At 42.0% G+C, this 18,394-nt stretch overlaps 1 protein-coding gene across 1 annotated transcript in view; it reads right to left on the bottom strand.

Annotated features, from left to right (window-relative positions):
- Positions 1–284: 284 nt before the first annotated feature.
- The window catches only part of NDUFAF5 (NADH:ubiquinone oxidoreductase complex assembly factor 5), a 25,944-nt gene continuing 7,834 nt past the window's right edge, over positions 285–18,394 (bottom strand). The window contains exons 4-11 of the mRNA XM_018554266.1: positions 10,615–10,662; positions 10,400–10,503; positions 9,677–9,716; positions 8,428–8,625; positions 5,130–5,190; positions 4,622–4,705; positions 1,827–1,909; positions 285–504 (exon numbers count right to left, since the gene is read on the bottom strand). Of these exons, the coding sequence (XP_018409768.1) occupies positions 409–504; positions 1,827–1,909; positions 4,622–4,705; positions 5,130–5,190; positions 8,428–8,625; positions 9,677–9,716; positions 10,400–10,503; positions 10,615–10,662 (714 nt within the window). The 3' untranslated portion in view covers positions 285–408. The remainder of the gene's footprint in view (positions 505–1,826; positions 1,910–4,621; positions 4,706–5,129; positions 5,191–8,427; positions 8,626–9,676; positions 9,717–10,399; positions 10,504–10,614; positions 10,663–18,394) is intronic.

Genomic DNA, 18,394 nt, shown 5'->3' on the forward strand with positions numbered 1-18,394 from the left:
GGAAGGGGGGGGGGGGGGGTGTGTATTGGGGGTGGGGATGCGCATGTGCGGAGAAGCGGGTCCATTACATTCATAGCCGAGGCAAAAATTGACACACGAGCACCTGTGCGGGGTAAGCTAATGGCTTTAAACTGTAAAGCCAGTAGCTTCCCTGCACAGATGTAACGCGCTGTTCCAGATTTCTAATGGGTCTAGGATCCTGCTGCCCTGTTCCTAACAGGCCATGGACCGGTACCGTTCCACTACCTGGGGGTTGGGGACCCCTGCTTTAAAGAGAAATCATGAGACAGTAATACCTCATGCAACAATAAAACTCAAATATTTAGGATAGTGAGTTCCACAAAACGTTTATTGTAAAAGCCTTTTCTATTATCCAGCTCAGAAATGATATTGTGAAAAGCGGTCTGTTTAGCTTTCATCTTTCTTAGACTTTGATACAATTTCATTTAATTTTCCAAGATCTCCAAATGACACCGTTGCAGAACCTCTCTTGGCTGGCTTTGCCTGAAAGAACAAAATGAGGGAAAGAAAATATTTCAGGTCTGTTTGCAATTTTTTTGTGCAGCTCTGAAGCTAAATTGAATCACCACACAATCTCATTCTAGCTGCTTGGTGTATTGGATCTGATGCCGCTTTATGTAATGAAATCCAATGAATTCATTTAAACATAAAGAGAAATAAATGTTTGGCTTGTTTAATAATGGGGAGCATAAAAGCAAACCTAACCGGACCAAACACTCATTTGTTGCTTGATGTAGCCGTGATAGTGTGCTACACGATACATTGCAGGTTCCTGCTGTCAACACAGGGATAGATTATTCATCTGGAACAAATAGATTTCATGTTTTGGGAGAGAGCGACTGGATATGAAAATGTGACTTGATTTTCAGGCAAGTACTTATGATTTTCTATGGTATGTTAACTCTATGTCCCTTTTAGTACAACGTCCATATGTGCGGTTACATTCAGTGTTTTAGATGTCCGCTAGGCAGTGTGAATTTTAACATCTGCCCAAGAGACCCTGCACTGTGCCTGCCAGCAATTAAAAGGTTAATCCAAGAGAAACCAACCAGTCAGCTACTAGATATGTCACATGGCAGTGGGACATTGTGCCTAGCTAGCCTTTTGATGCTTAACTTGAAAATCTTGTGGGGTCTGGGAGTGGACGGGAAATTATGTAAATGCTTCTTATGGCATCCGCACTGAAGTGAACCTGTTACAATAAAGATGCCACAATGCCAACCTCTGCCATGAGCACCCTGTTATAACAAAAGATAGAAAATGGCATGCAATATTCACCTGTTCTACAGAAAACACTGTTGTGGGTGCCCGTGGCAGATGGTCACATGACATATGCCTATGGTGGTATCCTGGAACTCCTATAAAGCTCAGATCACCTGACTATATGCCTAGCAATATGGCTATGTCGTGAGCTGCTTTACGAGCCTGGATCAGCATTTTCTGTAGCACAGGTGGACATTAGAGGGATTTGTATACAAATGTTTATACATTTATTATGACAAGGGCCAAGGTGGCTGGGGAGGAATTTAACTGCAGGATCGTGTTAATATTATTCCATTTGCCTAGCATTACATGAATACACACCAGCATTACAGCAAGACAAATATCATACATAATCCTCATCAGGACTATTAATAATACTTTAAAAATTATGCAAACAGAACAATTCCCCAATTTCAATAAACTCCTTCATTCTATTGTAATTTCATATTTATTGTGTTTACATGAGCAGATGTTCAGTGCAAGCAGTCAGTCTGGGAGCTTCTTTATGACCCACGCTCTGCACAAGAAGCCTCACTGATTACCTGTGATTCATGAGGTTTCCACCCAATCATATAGTATATCTGGAACGTTGCTGGTACAGAGCCTTCCTCTTCCCCGTACATCTCTATGGAAAGATGAAATGTGTTTTAGGGACCCGTGTGTGCAGTAATTCAAACAGCAAAAGAGAACAAACTGATCCGCTGCTGTAAAAGTCAAGACATCTGGGCTGAGGCATATATGATTAGCCTTGTTCTAGAGGGAGACACAAATATGTCCACCCCAGCCAAGACCCTTAATTAATTAGAGCTATTTGTGTTCCGTGTTTTACATTTTTAAAATGTGGGTATAAGCTAGGTGTAACTCTGATACGTGTTCCTAATACTGATGCATATTAACGCCTAACTCTGGGCAGCAGAAAGAATTACCCTTGCAGTGCCGCCCCCCCTTCATACTTACCTAATTACGCGCTCCTGCAGACTTCCATCCCAAAGCTACTCCTCTTCATTGCCCGACCAGTTGTATATTTCCTATGTCACCAAGAACAGTGCAAGCAATAAGCCAAGTCTGGTGCTTATTCCTATTCCTTGGACAAAATAAGCATTTAACCCTTGCAATGGAGGGGGGGGGGGGCTGTACATTTTACCCCAACAAGTACTAAATGTACAACTGGACAGTATGCATTGTTAAGGCCCAACTGAACCCTCAGGAGTTATAGCCAGCAATACATTTGTTCTTTTACAGGTGTTATCTTTTTAATGTTCATTAATAAATAACTGAGTATGTTTAGAATGCAACTGTGATTGTACATGAATTTTACTTCAGACCAGCCTCTTGCAGTTCACTGTACAACAACACTTAGACTAACAGAGTGAAACAGGTAAGCTGCATGCAAAGTGCTGTGGTGAAAGGAAAAGGCAGCATAGTGAGCAGAGAGTTGACCTACTCAGGCTACTGCTGCTCCTTCACTGTGCAATGAACAGGCTGGGCACGGGGTGGTGTCAGCAGTGCATGCTTTAACTGTAACACAGAAGGTAGTGTCATCCTTCTGGCTGTGTGATGGGGCTGCATAAATAAAAATGCCAATACTATGGAAGGTAAAACCGCCACCTTATATGTATTTAATCAGTTTTTTTTAATGTTTGTCTGGAGGTCAGCTATGATTGATTTCACCCTCAATAATTGACTGCCATTTCTCGATAACGTGAACCTGTACTTTGGTCATGTAAGGTAAATTTAAAGTCAAGAAATGAATTGCCTGCCCCTCACTGCTTATACTTGCCCTCCCTTTGCTCCATCAGTCGGCTGCTAATAACAAGTAAAAAGCTATGTGTAAGCACTCAGTCCTTGCAATTAGGGCTGCAACAACTAATCGACATAATCGATTATAATCGATTATTGAAAAAGTTGTCAACTTTTTCAATAATCGATTAATCGCCTTCTGATCAGTTGGCCCTGTTCACAGCTCCACACGCTGTGCACCGCACCTCCTCCCCACCTAAGCTCACTCAGGCAACCGGTATAAGCAGTAGAGGAGTATAACCATTTACTTTGAAATGCATGGGCTGAGAAAAGGTTCTCTTTTAAGTTGAACGCTAGCAATTTTTTTTGCTAGAGTAAGGGATTAGAACCTTTGTCATATTTCTATTGCTGTCTGTGTCCCATTGGGGAGATTTCCCGTAGAATCCTGTACTGGGCATCACACCGAAAGTAAGCAGAAATATCCCTATTGTGCACCCAGACAGCAATAAAAAAACCTGTCAAGGATTCTAATCCTTGCCAACAAAAAAATAAATAATACATGACATAAATGGATCAACAGACATCTAGCTAAAGTCTATAGCTGCCATCTTTCAATGTTTACCAGCATGCTGGATCAGGATCTGTTTGATTCCAAAGCCATAAGCTGGTAAATATTAGAGGTGCACCGGAATGCAAATTTCAAAACCGAAACGAAGCCAAAAAAAATAAAAAAAATTGTAAGGCTGAAACCGAAAATGTTTTTTTATTTTAATTTTCTAATTTTTTTAATATTTTATTTTTATAAACTTTTTAATGTTTTTAAATTTATTTTTATAAATATTTTTATTTTTTACTTTACTGTTAGGGGCTTTGGGGAAATATTGGGGGTCTAAACAGACCCCTGATATTTCCCTTTTAAAATAGAAAAAGAGATTGAGGACACAAAGTCCTCAATCTCTTTTTCTGCAGCCCCTGTTATCAATGAACAGGAATCCTCTATGAGTGTTCCTGTTCATTGATAACATGAGGACAAAGTATATTTACTATAACTACAACTATGAATGAACAGGAGGTGATGTAGATCACTTTCCATTAATTCATAATTGAGGCTATAGTCAACATGCTATGTCCTCAATTATCTACAAACACTCAGCAATCACTGATCACTGAGTGTTTGCATTGACTCTCCTCTCTGACACGCTGTCACAGGAGGCTGAGCGAGTGGAGCAGGGAGGAAAGCTCAGCCTCCTGTGACAGCGCTGGCTGTCTCCGCCCCCACACCACTCTGCCGGACTGTGATAGGAGGCTGAGTTGGGTGGGGGGAGAGACGCTGGCAGGTCACAGTGCTCTCCTCCCGCAGCGCTCGGCCGGCTGTCACACTTTCTCTCCTCCCCGCAGGTGCACAGAGCAGTGCCCAGAGGCGCCGATGTATCGGCACAAAAATTGCACTTTCGGCATTTAGCCAAAAGTGCCATTTTCAGCGGCCGATATATCGGTGCATCCCTAGTAAATATCACATATGATGTCAAAGCTTGTGTGATCATAGTGACATGAAGATTCTGATAAAAGAAAACAGCATTTCAGAGGGATATGTTACCTTGGTATATGGATGCAGCTGCTATCATGGAATCCCTGTGCAGCAAGCTTCTTCTGTTCCAAGCGCAATTACTCTCTCCCATACCTGAAAACACACAAAACACAATGCAGATTAACATAACTGTCATTTATATGCAAATTTTCATTTAAGCTTGACTATGCAGAAATTAAATTATTTTTTTTAACTACTGAACATAATATACAAATTAAAAAAAAATAAGAACACTATGCACTATGCATTCCCTTTAAAAAACTGTTCCAGGAACTCTTGTATATGAGAGACAACGTTTTGGGCAGCAGACTGTAGCATCTGGTATTCAAATCTGCTCTATTGTCAGGAGAAATGTTTCCAGACTTCAGAGGTTCTGCATGCAGGTCATTCATCCATGGACAAACCCTGGCATGTCAGTGCAACCAGACATTCGCTGCACTGATCTAATTATAATCTTATGCAAGGTGTTATTTAGACATTAAGGGAAAGCATGCATTTACAAATAATGTATACTTGCCTTGCAAATCTTTCATTAGTTCAAACATCCCAGGATAGTGAACCTGAATTTCATCTGTATCCTGCAGAAATAAGATCACACAAAGGAATTACATAACTACAAGCTGAATGACCGAATATGTGGTTTTTATTCCATGTCACATGGTAGTAGTCAGTGTAAAACAGTTTGGTGCTGCTCTGTCCTTAGGAGTTACGATCTGGTCATTGCAGTTTGCAGGTGACAAGCGTCAGCCAGCTATATAAATTGATAGCTGTGCCATCAAAATGATTTTGTCCCTATAAAAAGATAAAAGCAGAGACCAAAGGGAAGACGTTAAATGGAAATATTACACTTCAGCCTTCAAATGGAATTTTCACTAAAAAGAAGACTTAAACATACAGCAGCCCACTAATTACACAAGGTAAGGTCTCTGTCATTTGTCTAGTTTTTATGTACACAGCAGAGTTCCCAACTCTAAGCTGATTCTGCTATATAACCAGATTTTAATAGAAGACGCCAAATGATCATTGGAGGATCGGCAATGGAAGCCTAAATGTAAACAAATAAGTCAACTGAATGGGCTACCAATCTGTTTTACAATACAATGGTCTTACTTTACACATGACAAAGATTGGCTTCACAGGAATGCTTATAATAGGCATCATGAATAAGCATAAAGCAGGTTATGAGCAATAGGCATTTTTCATTTATGGTAAACAGTATCAAGGTGGCCTGTTTGACTGGAATATGTGTAACTAAGACACTGAATTTTAAGCATGAGTGGATCATGATTGAAGAAGATCAAACAAATGTATATGGTGTTCAATGGCTCTGGTGAGGCTGTGCATATAAAACAAACTGGCTGCCCCTTAAAGGATAATTCTACTTTCCTAGGTGAATTTGGGAAAATGGAGTTACCCCCTCCAATCTGGCCCCATCTCCCCTCTCTGCTATACTTACATTTCAGCAAACCCTCCTTCCCTTCTGCTGGTATAGTTGTGCTATCCGTTCCCTGTACTGCTATCTAGCGCAGCCCTGTTCTCTGGATTTTGAATTTCACTTGCAATTGACGAGCACTCATTTGTCTGCACCCATTGGTCCTGACTGCACTGACCAATGAGAAGCGCTTTTGACTGCGCTGACCAATGGATTCTTGCAAAGAAGCATTTCTCATTGGTCAGGCGGCCAGGTGACCGTGCTGACCAATGAGTGCTCGCTATTTGCATGCCAAATTCAAAATCCAGAGCATAGGGCTGTGCTAAACAGCAGTACAAGGTACGGATAGTACTCCCGTACTGGCAGAGGGGAAGGAGCGTTCGTCAAAAGAGGGGGGGGGGGAGAGGGTAATTCCATTTTCCCAAATGCATCTGGGAAAGTGGAATTACCCTTTAAACTGGGCACTTCAAGTTTGGAAATATACAAAGTTCAAAAGCAGCACCAGACCAATAAGCTGAGAGTCCAAAAACTTTGAATACTGGGCAGACAACAGGTTTTGGAGGTTTGAAGGTGTCCCCCTCTTTCTGGGATCTCAGATATTCCATAAACATAGGAGAGTTCAAAATGGCTGAATCACCAGAATGACATGTTTAAATGATGAAAAACACGTCAAAGTCATCAGGAGCAAGATAACACCAACACATGTTTTGCTCCTGGGCCCTTTGTCACTTTTGTTTTCATCTTGCAACAATTCATTTTTCCTCATGGCCATTGCTGGGGTTCACACTGGGGGGGCTCAGTACATAGAGCTAGGATAGGAGAAGATCCAAGTCTAGGTGACAGTCTGGACAAGCTGCCACATCATTTTTGTCCACTTATGTCCTCCCAAACCTCCCTGTTATGTCTACAACCAGCTATCCAGGAGATGTGAGAAAGGCTTCTCTTTCAGTCTTTTGTGTAACCTGATTAGCTTTGTCCCCAAAAGTCAAGTGTACTGTAGTGTAGTGTTTCCAGTGTAAAAGAAAGTTGCAGCTGTCGACTATGAAATTCTATAATTCCTGCATTTTTATCCAAATTTCCAGCAGGCAAAACATATGAAACACTCCAGGGAACCAGCAAAGATCTCAGTTGTGATGCTCCTACTGCAAGCAGACAGCACCACCTACCTTTCATGTGTAGAAGCGCAACAGGTATGGTTGGCTTCATGCTTTTATGTATCTTAAAATAAAATCTCTTACAATCATGATGTCATGTGCGGAAGATTCTTCAAATTAAGACGCTAAACAATATAACTGGTTATGTTATATGTTTCAAATCTGAATGACTATTCATATGCAGCCAGCAACCATCTAGCTTTCTTAACTCCTTCATCACTTGGTGTGTTCTGTGCCTTCTAGATCAGAGGAATTTAATAGAAGGCATTCAATGCTTTGTAATTGTTTACATGCTTTTTGTACAGTTATAAAGTGTGTATGCAGCATTCATCCTCTTACTTCAAGGTGTCAAAAAAACCTCATCATTATAGGAGTGCACATTCAAACTGCTGCTGTGTCGTTACCAACTACTGATCATGTGCTTGCAAACTACAATTCCCAACATGTACAGGGGTGATAAGTAGGGATGCACCAATAAAGTTTTTTCAGTATCGAGTACTGATATTTTATTTCCGGTACTCGCCGATATTGAATACTGATCACTGAAGTCCCATTAAGGAAGCCGGACAGCGTGTAATGACTTGCCACCCGGCCTCCTGATTACCAGGGAAGCTGGCTCCATGCTCCTTTGTCACCAGGAGTGGGCTTTCTGGCCAATTAGGAAGCCAGGGGGCTAGTAATCACTCGCCAGTGACCAGTGGCCACCATGGGGAAAAAAATCACTTATTGTGTTTTTATTTCACTATCTGTATATTGTAAATGCAAAATGAAATAAAAGCCGATATCACCAAAAGAACGCTGTATTTGTCACAGCAAAACCCTCACTGCATTATTTAGTAAGTAACAGAGTTATTTGTGTATTAATAGGCTTATAGATGAAATGTGAAAATGGCCGTGGAACTTAACTGTTTAAGTTCCAGACCTCAAGGCCTGCCCCTTCTTATATATCCCTATTGGTCAGTGAGGCAACCCACCATGGTGATGAACCAATAGCAAGGTTGAAGAGGGCAGGCCAGAACTCAAACTTCAAATTTGTTTGCTATTTACATAACAGAGTGCCCTTGTTTTTGGGCTCTCAGAACACCTATGATGATATTAGTGGAATACCTGTTCTGTTACTGCCAGTTTAGCACATCAGAATTAAGCACAGACTTAGCCTAGGGACTCCATTGTACTACACCAAGCCAAATAGAATATGCTCCCCAATCTCCTGTTCCCCTGTAACTTACCACAGTCAGCATCTTAAAGCCAGCTCTTCCCAGCAGATTACCGAGGTCATTAACAGCAGTAAATGGAGACACGTGAGGTGAGAAGCCTCCTTCCCTCTCTAGCTCAGCTAGCTGTAAGGAGCAGCGGAGTTCATACAGTGTTTCTCCACCAAACATGGCACCAATGAACACTCCATCGTCTTTAAGTACCCGATAGATCTAAACACAAGGAGATTAATACAAACTAAATCATAGATTTTCTGTGTAACAAATGCTTCCTACCTTTCTGTGTTTAAAGTGAAAAGTGGGTTTGTTTTTTTATATTTGAATGGCATTTGGAATAAAATAGTTTCAGAGCCTTTTGGAAAAGTAGCTGGTCAGTGACATAATACTACTGCCATGTGGTCACAGTTCGTTATCCCGCAGAATGTAATCATCCAGAGTGCACTCCCTAAAACATTTATTATTTTTATTATGTGCCGTCCAGCTGATGGCAGCTCCTGGTGACTACAGATAGTGTTTCTCCAGAATTATCTCTTTTCTGGTTGGGTCTTAAAGCAGACCCTTACCCCCTTTCACTAAAAATCACATGAGCATGCAGCTCTGTATGCTGATATGAATTCATGATACATTCATTAGTTAAATAAATGTATTTTTCTTTTACTTACAGATATTGTTTTTTCCACTTCCTTGTCCTCTTAGGCATTAGTGATGTAGTCCATGCCTAAGAGATGCACCCCGGGAAGGTTACATCAGCAGAGCATTGCTGGGATAGCTCATGAGATCCCAGGGAAAGACATTTACCTCCCCTGAGATGATGTACGTGGTCACATGTCCTAGTCACATGTGCCAAAGTTCCAGGAAGTAAAGGGAGATATATTAAAGAGGAACTTTACCAAGATCTTTAAAATAACAACAACAAACACACCTTTAGAAATGTTTAGTAATGACGATCTACAAACAGTTTCCAGCACACTGACTGAGCTGTCACAGACAGCTCCCAGTCACCGGAGGTCTCCGGAGTCCCAAGAGGTGGTGGGACAGTTTTTGAGCCAATCACATTGGTCACATGATCAGAACCCTCTACGTTAAAGGAACATCGGGAGCTGGTGGTAATGGGTTAACAGAGGTGCTAAGGCTTCCTCACCCTATTTAAAGCTAAAATCCCCCAAATTTCTCTGTTTAAATAAGTGCAGATTTATAAGAGATTTTGAGAAGTAAAATGTCTTTTTTTTGTGAAACTGTATACATTTAGGAGTATGGTTCTTACCTCTTGAAAAGCTCTAGGTAAATCATTCACCCAGTGCAAGCTGGAAAACACAGAAGAGTGATAATTATATAATGCACAAGTAGAAATAAACTGAGATTATGTCACTTGTATGTGTCTTAACTCCAGACATTTTGTATCAAATTGCCGGAAATAAACTGACGGTGTTGGCCATAGCAACCAGATTCCCCATCTTACATTGTCCCAGTGCAGTACTGAGTAAAAATGAAAAAACAAAACCATGATTGCTACAGGTAACAGAGGCAATTACTGTTTTAGTTACCGTAAAGAAGAACTCCGGGCATATAAAACCTTGCACGGCAAGGGTTAAGTGCCCGTTTTGTCTAGGGAACTAAAATAACTTTTATACTCGCCTGAAACGCGATCCTGGCTGGATCCTTGACCGGTCCCTGCAGCCCGTCTCCTCCTCTGCTACAGCGATGCAAGGTCCCATGGCGTCCTGATGACTCACTAGACCTTAGACTGCTGGAACAGAGGAGGAGACAGGCTGCAGGGACCGGTCTAACAGCCAGAAAGGATTGTGTTTTAGGTGAGTATATATTTGTTATTGTAGCTCCCTAGACAAATTGAGCATTTAACCCTTGCAGTGCGGGGGTAGCCCCACTGCAAGGATTAAGATTTTAATTTGCCCACAGTTCTTCTTTAAAAAATGAGGCAATGGTTTCCTAATGGCATGGGACATTGAGAGATATCAAAACCTCATACCTTAAACTGCTGACAACAAGGTCAAATGTGTTATCTTTAAATGGCAGAAATTCCTCATCTGCAACAACTTTAACTGATGGAATTTCAGAAACTGCAGATTCTTTCTAGAGATAAATAGACAAATCTCATTAATAACATCCTATTACATAAAATGTAACCTGTGTGGGTTCTAATACAGTACACTAGCACAGTTCTAGAACAAGTATACATCTTACCAGAACCACCTCACTCACGTCTGCTTGAACACATTTTTCCACCGTTTCCTACACATAAAAACAATACAAGGCAAGTTTATTAATAATAATAATAATAATAATAACAGTATAATGGCCTACCTACAAACCTTTGCATGTATATGAGCAGTACCATATAGCTATAAGAATTATAAACAGGCTTTCTCAGCAAAGAAAGTGAACCTGTCACCACAGAATTCCCTGTATACAAAACCATACATGTAAAAGAAGAGGGAATATACTTACCATTTCAGCAGCCCGTGTGTTAAATGTCTTCACTGCTCCAAGTATTCCACACTTTGGGTGGGTCGAATACCTGTTTTCCCTGACACTTGCTGGGGTTCCTTAGACCAGCTTGTCTGTCCTGTAGTGATGTATCTTTTGCAATTTAAAAGAGAACTATGGGGTAAGTGTTTTTTCCCATAGTTCTCTTATGGGTCACGGGAGGACATAAACAGGACATAAACTAGTGTCCTCCTGTGACCCAAAGCTCAGTATATCGTGAGCTATAGCTCGCGATATACTGAGACCGCCGCAACCGGGACCGATCCGGACATTACTGTCTAGATCCACCCAGCTGGCTGATTGACAGCTGGCTCTGCCTATCTAGAGATAGAGCCAGCTGTACCCAGTGCCCACCCCCTCCCCGTCCGTTCCTCCAGTCAGCACTGGAAGATCAGAGCGGGAAGGGGGGAATCCGTGCGAGGAGGCATGACTGTCAGTCACGGCTCTCTGCATGGAGATGATCGCGAAGTGAGTGTGCGAGCGACGGTATGTGTTGGCTTATTTCCCGATCTATTGAGCCGACGTGTGACAGTTTAATTGTCACATGTCGGCTCGAACTATGAGGATGAGCGATTTTCACTCACCTCATAGTTCTCCTTTAAGTTCACTCCTTGAACCTGGAGTTGAGCTTTCACTATATTGATTTTTAATATAACGTTTAACAAGTGTGCAGTCCCCACCTCGGCTTTCCTAACCTTTCTTGCGTCAGTGACCTAAAGTATTCAAGCGATACAGCTCACATAATGGCCAGGTAACTAGCATTTGCAGTAGGAGGTCAGTATTGGCAGCCCACCCTATTCTCACATAACAGGTTTACTTCAATCACATGCAAGTGAAACAAGCAATTTCAGCCCTCAGTGCGGGAGGCAGGAAAGACATGCTGGGAGCTATAGTTCTTGGAACATCCACAGTCCACTTGCCGTTAGAGCCTTTTAAAAAAATAGGATCAAAGTAAAACGTTTTTTTGAGCTGTTTCAAATACTGATGAAATCACTTACAATGAATGCTGCTCCTTGATGTTTAAACGTTTTAGTTTCTTGCAGAATCAGCTGCTCCCCTGAGCTCTGGCCCTGATTTCTTGGTTTAGGGTGGCTCCTTTCTCTTGCAGGGTTCTATTGAGCCACCCTTGTGTGTGATAGTAAGTTGTGTGCATCTCCACACAGACACAGCAAGCAAGTCACTTCACTCCCCCCCATCCCCCTCTCCCCTTCTCCAAGCTAGTTGATGGATGGCTGCTAGAGACTGTTGTGTCCCTAGTGATCTTGTACTGGACAGGAAGATCAGGGAAGCCAAGCTGAGAGAGTTGGAGCAGGAAACATTATTACCAGAAGTGCTTGAGCAGATCTTTAAAGAAATACTTTGCTTGTTTGATCTGGATTCATTATTGAAAAAAAGGTTTGAGAGTTTCATACTACTTGAGCTCAAAAAGTGCAATTGAAGCCATTTTTTTTTAGATTTGGATAGAGTGGAGAGAGATTAAAACAAAAAAACCTATGTCCCCTTTAGGCAGATTCACCCTCTCTATTGGTCCTGGTGACCATTCTCACTGAAGGTGAAAGAAAGTCCCAAATGTTGGGTTGTCATCAGAACAGGATTAGATGGGAAATCTTCCAGTGGGGACACTAGTTCTAGTGACACTGCTGACCACAAGGGACTTCTCTCTCTTTGGAGGGATTTTCTCTCACTTACTATTATATTAGACAGGAAGGGAAATCTTCCCAATGGGGTACAGAAGGCAAAATAAAAACTGACAAGGGTTATTACTCCCATAACTCTATCCAAAACTAAAGAAAAAACAAATTGTGGCCCCAGTTCTACTTTAGTATTTACAATGTCATAAAGGAAAATCCAGCAATGTTACTGTGCATGAGTACCCTGAAAAATGTACATTTTGTCTAGACTTCCTCCTGAAATATAGTAGTGCAGTCCTGGGATGTGAGGGTTCCTAGGCACTCATAGCTGTGAGTGAGATTTGGTAATGTCTCTACTGTGCTGCTCCCTGAAATAAAGAGGCAGAAGACTTTACCAAGCTGGCCACCTCCATACAGAGACACATTACAGAACAAGGCATGGTAATTCAGTAATGGGGTAAAGATCAGCTGCAGAGAAACCACATACAATACTGGTGGCTAGTCCTTTGCCCTTGACCTGCCTTTTTTAGGCATGGCTTCCAGAGTTTAATTCCCCTTTAACAGAGCACATCACAGCACTCCCAGTAACTCAAACCCTTAAACTGCTGTCTGACACTTGCTCTTTCTACCTAAAGTGTAATACAAAGAAAAAAAGTTGTATTCAAATATGAAAATGACAGGAAGCATATTCTTGCCTCGGCGCTCAGTCCTGTTATTCTGGAGTAGCTAGCTGGCGTGCCGGCATTAAACAGCGCTGTTTATTCACCGCTAAACTACAACAACAACTTGATGTATGGAACGAAGGCCAGCAGATGTTAAATGATATGCAACAGACATTAATGCAAAACTATGCACAATGCACACCAGTATTGCTATGGGCCGCTGAAGCTCTGAGGGAACGCAAAAATGATTCCGAAAGTAAATCTGGGGTGGGGGGGGGGGGGGGGAGAAAAAAAATCACCAAAGGTGAAATAAAATCTAAATGTAAAACAAGAAATGGCATGTTTATAAAGTACATGCCAAGACTGAATTTACGCAGCCTTTAAAACACAAAAATCTTACTATGCTTCGCTCCATAACTGTTGTGTCAACACAGTGAAATTGAAGCTCAGCAGTGGAGCTGTTTAGCATCCGTGACAGGGATGACTTGGCGTCTGCACTAAACTGCTACGGCAAAATGGTTTCCATAAATAAATGTGGGACTCGATTGCGTGACTAGCAAAGTGATATCATTCTCCTTGTTTTCAGGTAAAATTGGCCAGTCATGCCATGAATCTGCTCTGAACTCTGCAGGTGACTACCGCGTCTCTTACACGCCAAATGCAATCCCTCTCGTTTATAACGCCAGTAAAAACGTCAAGGGTCTCTGAGAACAGCTTGTCTCCAGCATTTAGGGATGGATTAGACCATCCACAGCAGCCAGTGTGTGGGTGTATATTCATTCGACATCTGTGACAGGATCTGCAGCTAGTTCCTAGTAGAAATATAGATTAGAATGGCAGGTAGGGGACATTCGGCTTCCTAAGCCTGCCCGGTGCTTGGACTGCTTACACTTTCTTAATGCAAGCTGAAATTATTCACACCGTTTCATTTAATGCAAAGAGCAATATTGTGAAATAACTCATAGCAAATAGTTACAATGCAGGCAGGACATACTGAAATGCTGACAGTGCAACTCAAGCCATTTCTTTCTTTTGGACCATTTAGAAATGCGTCTCCACTAGGAAAGGTTTTCCCAGCTTCCTGTCCTAGTGAGGGTGGACATTGAATGATGGACAGTCTCCCCCATGAGATCACATAACACCAAAATTTTTTAAATCCCAACTCCTTTCTAAGTAAACAGAAATCAGAAAAAGGTGCCGCCTCCTTGTGTAGTATCATTTATTAAAGAAAATAAAAAATGGATAATGGTACTCAGAAACATGGGAGTCCAAGATCTTAACCGCATAACTCAAATGGACAGCATAGCCATGTAGAGTAATCCCCCATCGCTGGACTCGCCAGTGATGCAGTTTAGGGCCTACGCGTTTCAGGGATAAGCTACCTTCACTTTTTCACTTGCCTTAGCTTGCGATCACGTGATCATTCAGCCCTGGGTTCTTCTTTTCTCTTTTTTTATTTCCTGCAGGGGTCCTTCTTCCAGTTGTCCACTTCACGGTCTGTGTGACATGGACAATTCCCATTGGCACATTGACGTGAAAATTCACTTTTGATGAGAAAAACGCAATTCCTTCCCTGCTTAGGCATAATGACAGTGCTCAAAGATATAATTTTTCCAAGATGCTGGATGACTACACCCCAACATCTCTACCAATTATTAGTCACACTCTGCCTACTCTACATTCCTCTGATATACATTGTTAGATTTTTAGCTAACTGTATGGAACAGTCTTAGCTGCTTCGGTTCTGGGGGTACTGAAACAGGCTATTCCATCAGCTTGCTGACACTAATTACTATCAGAGAGCTTTACCTTCTTTAATTAGATCATCATTCCTGGACATCCTTATTCACACATACAGTGGTGACTGGGGTTTTTTCGCACCAGACCAATGCCTGTTGCTGCTAGGGCACATAGAAAACAATCGTTTTCTATCTACCCCCACTCACAACACAACGCGAGTGTGATGTTTGGCTGGGTCCGGTAAAATGCAGACATACCGCATTTTTCCATAGCACACCGGATGCCACCAAAGATCACTGCATGCTGCCATGCAGAGATAAGAATGGAGTGTATGCTTTGTACACTTCAAATTAAGTTAGGAAAAAAAAAGGGGTAAACAGTGTCTTGCACTGTAACAACACAAGGCACCATGGCCCACCGCTTCCACCAAGAGGACACTAGCCACGCGTTAAAACGCCGCATTTTACCATGCAGCTAGTGTTAACGAACCCTTAGTCAGTATTTCACCAAAGACAAGGGACTTCCTGCAACAAGCCTAAAGCACAGTGCTGGGGATGCCAGGAATGCTACCCCAAGCTCTGTGCAGACTTCTGAAAAAAGCAGTGAGTATTTGAATTTTCTGTCAGTTTTAGATAATCATGGATGGCCGGCACACCTCACGCTGGGAATTATGGGAGTTAAGCTTTATTTTCTGGTCCAGAAATTCTAAGCTGTGACTTCTCAAGAAAGAGGTGGATGGGTCACACACAGGGAGGGACAAATACATTAACTATTACACCTAGTCCCGGAAGCTGAAAGCATGGTGGAGATATTCTCTCAGATAGTGTTCTACATTGCATGCTGGGTTTTGGTCAACTTCCTTTTCCAAAATTTGTAAACGTCTATAAATGGTTTTAAATAATGTTATCGGCATAACATCCTTATTGTAGAGACAAACATTTAATGCATGATGTAGCCATGACGTGCAGTTCACATGGTATGCAGTTTGGGTGACTGTTGGGGCGAACCCTCCGTACAACTGACTAGGCAGACAGTCCCATCTCTGGTAAGAATGAGGAAGAGTAGTATGTCATTCTTGTGTGACACTATCTGCAGTCTGTCTGATCCGCATAATCGGGGATAATGAATTAAAATTCAAAAGTGTCTGGTGAATAAAATTTACATCGAGCCGAGGTCCAAATCGCACTCCAGACAGAACGATCACTCAGTCTGTGCTGCTGGTGTGTATTCCCAGGCACAGTGCTGATGCACCAATCACAGCACATCGCACTTTATTTATTTTTTTGTTAGAGGCCCCCCCGTTTACATACACGGCATTCCTTACGTGCACATTTTTATTCGAATTAAATGGCGGGGCAGTAGGGTAAGTTTTATTTTCTTTTTATTATCATTTTTTACTTTTATCACTTTTTTTTCACTTAACTTTTGCTGTGACGAAGGGGTTAACAAGCCCTGTGACAGCATTTGGAGGTGACAGGTTCTCTTCACGGAGACATCAGGAATCTATTAGACCTCTGATGTCTCCCCTGCCTTCCAATACAGACCATCAAGCACAGGAATGTGGTTCTTCTCCTGTCTACTCATGACAGATGAAGCAGGAAGCGCTTAGAGCAGCACTTCATAATTCAGTGATCACAGAGCAGATTGGGGAACGGACATTCCTCGGCTTGCTCCCACTCTCCATCCTGACATCGTTTGCCGTGGTCCCAGGCCCCCAAAGCCCAGATCACTTGTAGTTGTAGCAGCCGGCCCTGGCTGACGTCATTGGTTGCTAGGACGCCAGCCGCCCTAGCAACCAATGACTGAAGCAGAGAGGGAACCTGCGCTGGGTTATGGTTGGCAGTGGAAACACTATTCACTGTCAGCCAGCCAATATGCAGTGCAAGTCAGCCATTTAGTGACTCCAGCTCTATATCATGGAACAGATACAATATGACTTGGAAAGAAAGCTGCTTGACTGCTTGCCATCTGTTGGATGCAAATGGCAAATAAAAATAATACTATGTAATATTTCCTATTCACCCAACTAAAACATAATACAAAACCATTTTTTTAGGCATAAACAAACATATTAAAAACATGCAATGTGGCCACAGTATACATTTCTAGTGGAGTTTTTCCTTTAACCAACTATATTCTAGCGGAGTATGTTAAAATCCAAGAAAAATGGTTAAAAATGCCAAATAAATAAATATATCAGGTTGTTTTTTATCTGCTAAGTATTTGTATTTCTGTCCACCTAGCCCTGCGATTTATGCAGTTCTGACAGACAGCACAGTGAACTGACTGACCTGACTTTTCTCTACTGCTGTTAAGCAAAACAGCTTGGTCACCTCTCCGCGCCCCAGACTTTAACTGGACAGTTAAGGAGCAGCAATGAACTGATGAGGTCATTTATCTTCTCTCTGCTTCTGTCAGCATTTGTGAATGCAGGATACCTGATGAACCCAGAGTGCTGCTCTTACCTGCCCAAGTCTAACTGTACGGGGAATTACAAGAGGTTGAAATCAAGTCTTGGATCATAACCTTGTAGGCAAAGAAATTAGACTCCATCTTTTATGATTGGTGGATGTTACGCTTCCTTTCTAGCTCTCAGACATTGTCTTAAAAGTAGGTTGTTTATGGATTTTTAAGAACAGGGAGAGTTGATGAACCTATCATAGAGACGGCTTGCAGCAGAGACAGCTTTCAGTATGTTTTTTTTGTAACAGCAGAATTCTTTCAGATGTAAAAATATTTCCGTACAACAACAGTGACACCCGCTGGTTCTGCCCGTGGCACGGTATGAGTTCAGATAAAACCACCAAGCTTTCACATCACTTTTCCCCAGGAAGTCACAATGTAAGCTGAATATGAGTAAAACAAACTAATTGTAAAGGATTCCGCAACCGGGTCGATTATTGCTGCACACTCTGCCATTAACACATTTAAAGTGACACTAAACTCAGCAGTCAAGTCTTAATAATGCACTCAAGTACCCCAATCATTAATCTCACCTTTAGTTTACAAATTTGTAAAGTAGTCACCACTCCAAGCTCACTCCTGTGATGGACTACAATCTCACTTTTAGTTTACTAGTTTACACTGAGATTGTAGTCCATCATGGCAGTGAGTTTGGAGCAGTGGCTACTTTACAACACACACAGGGACCATGGGGAACAAAAGTAGCCACCCTCCAGAAGGAAGGACAGTGTCAGCAACCAAGTCAGAGATGATTGGAGGATCTACAGCCGAACGATACACAGCCGAGCGATACACAGCCGAGCGATACACAGCCGAGCGATAGGGCTTGTTTCCACCATCACCAGACCATAATGTTTTTTAAATTGCATCCCCATGAATTCGTATAGTATTTTAGGGCTGTAGTTCCCACCAGTGCAGTCAGTTCCTGTGCTTTTAAAAAAAAAAAAAGTACTGCAGGCATGATTTTTTTTTGGTCTGGAA

Source organism: Nanorana parkeri, unplaced genomic scaffold (assembly GCF_000935625.1).
Source record: "Nanorana parkeri isolate BGI_ZX_2015 unplaced genomic scaffold, ASM93562v1 scaffold151, whole genome shotgun sequence".
In the NCBI taxonomy this organism is placed as follows: Eukaryota; Metazoa; Chordata; class Amphibia; order Anura; family Dicroglossidae; genus Nanorana; species Nanorana parkeri.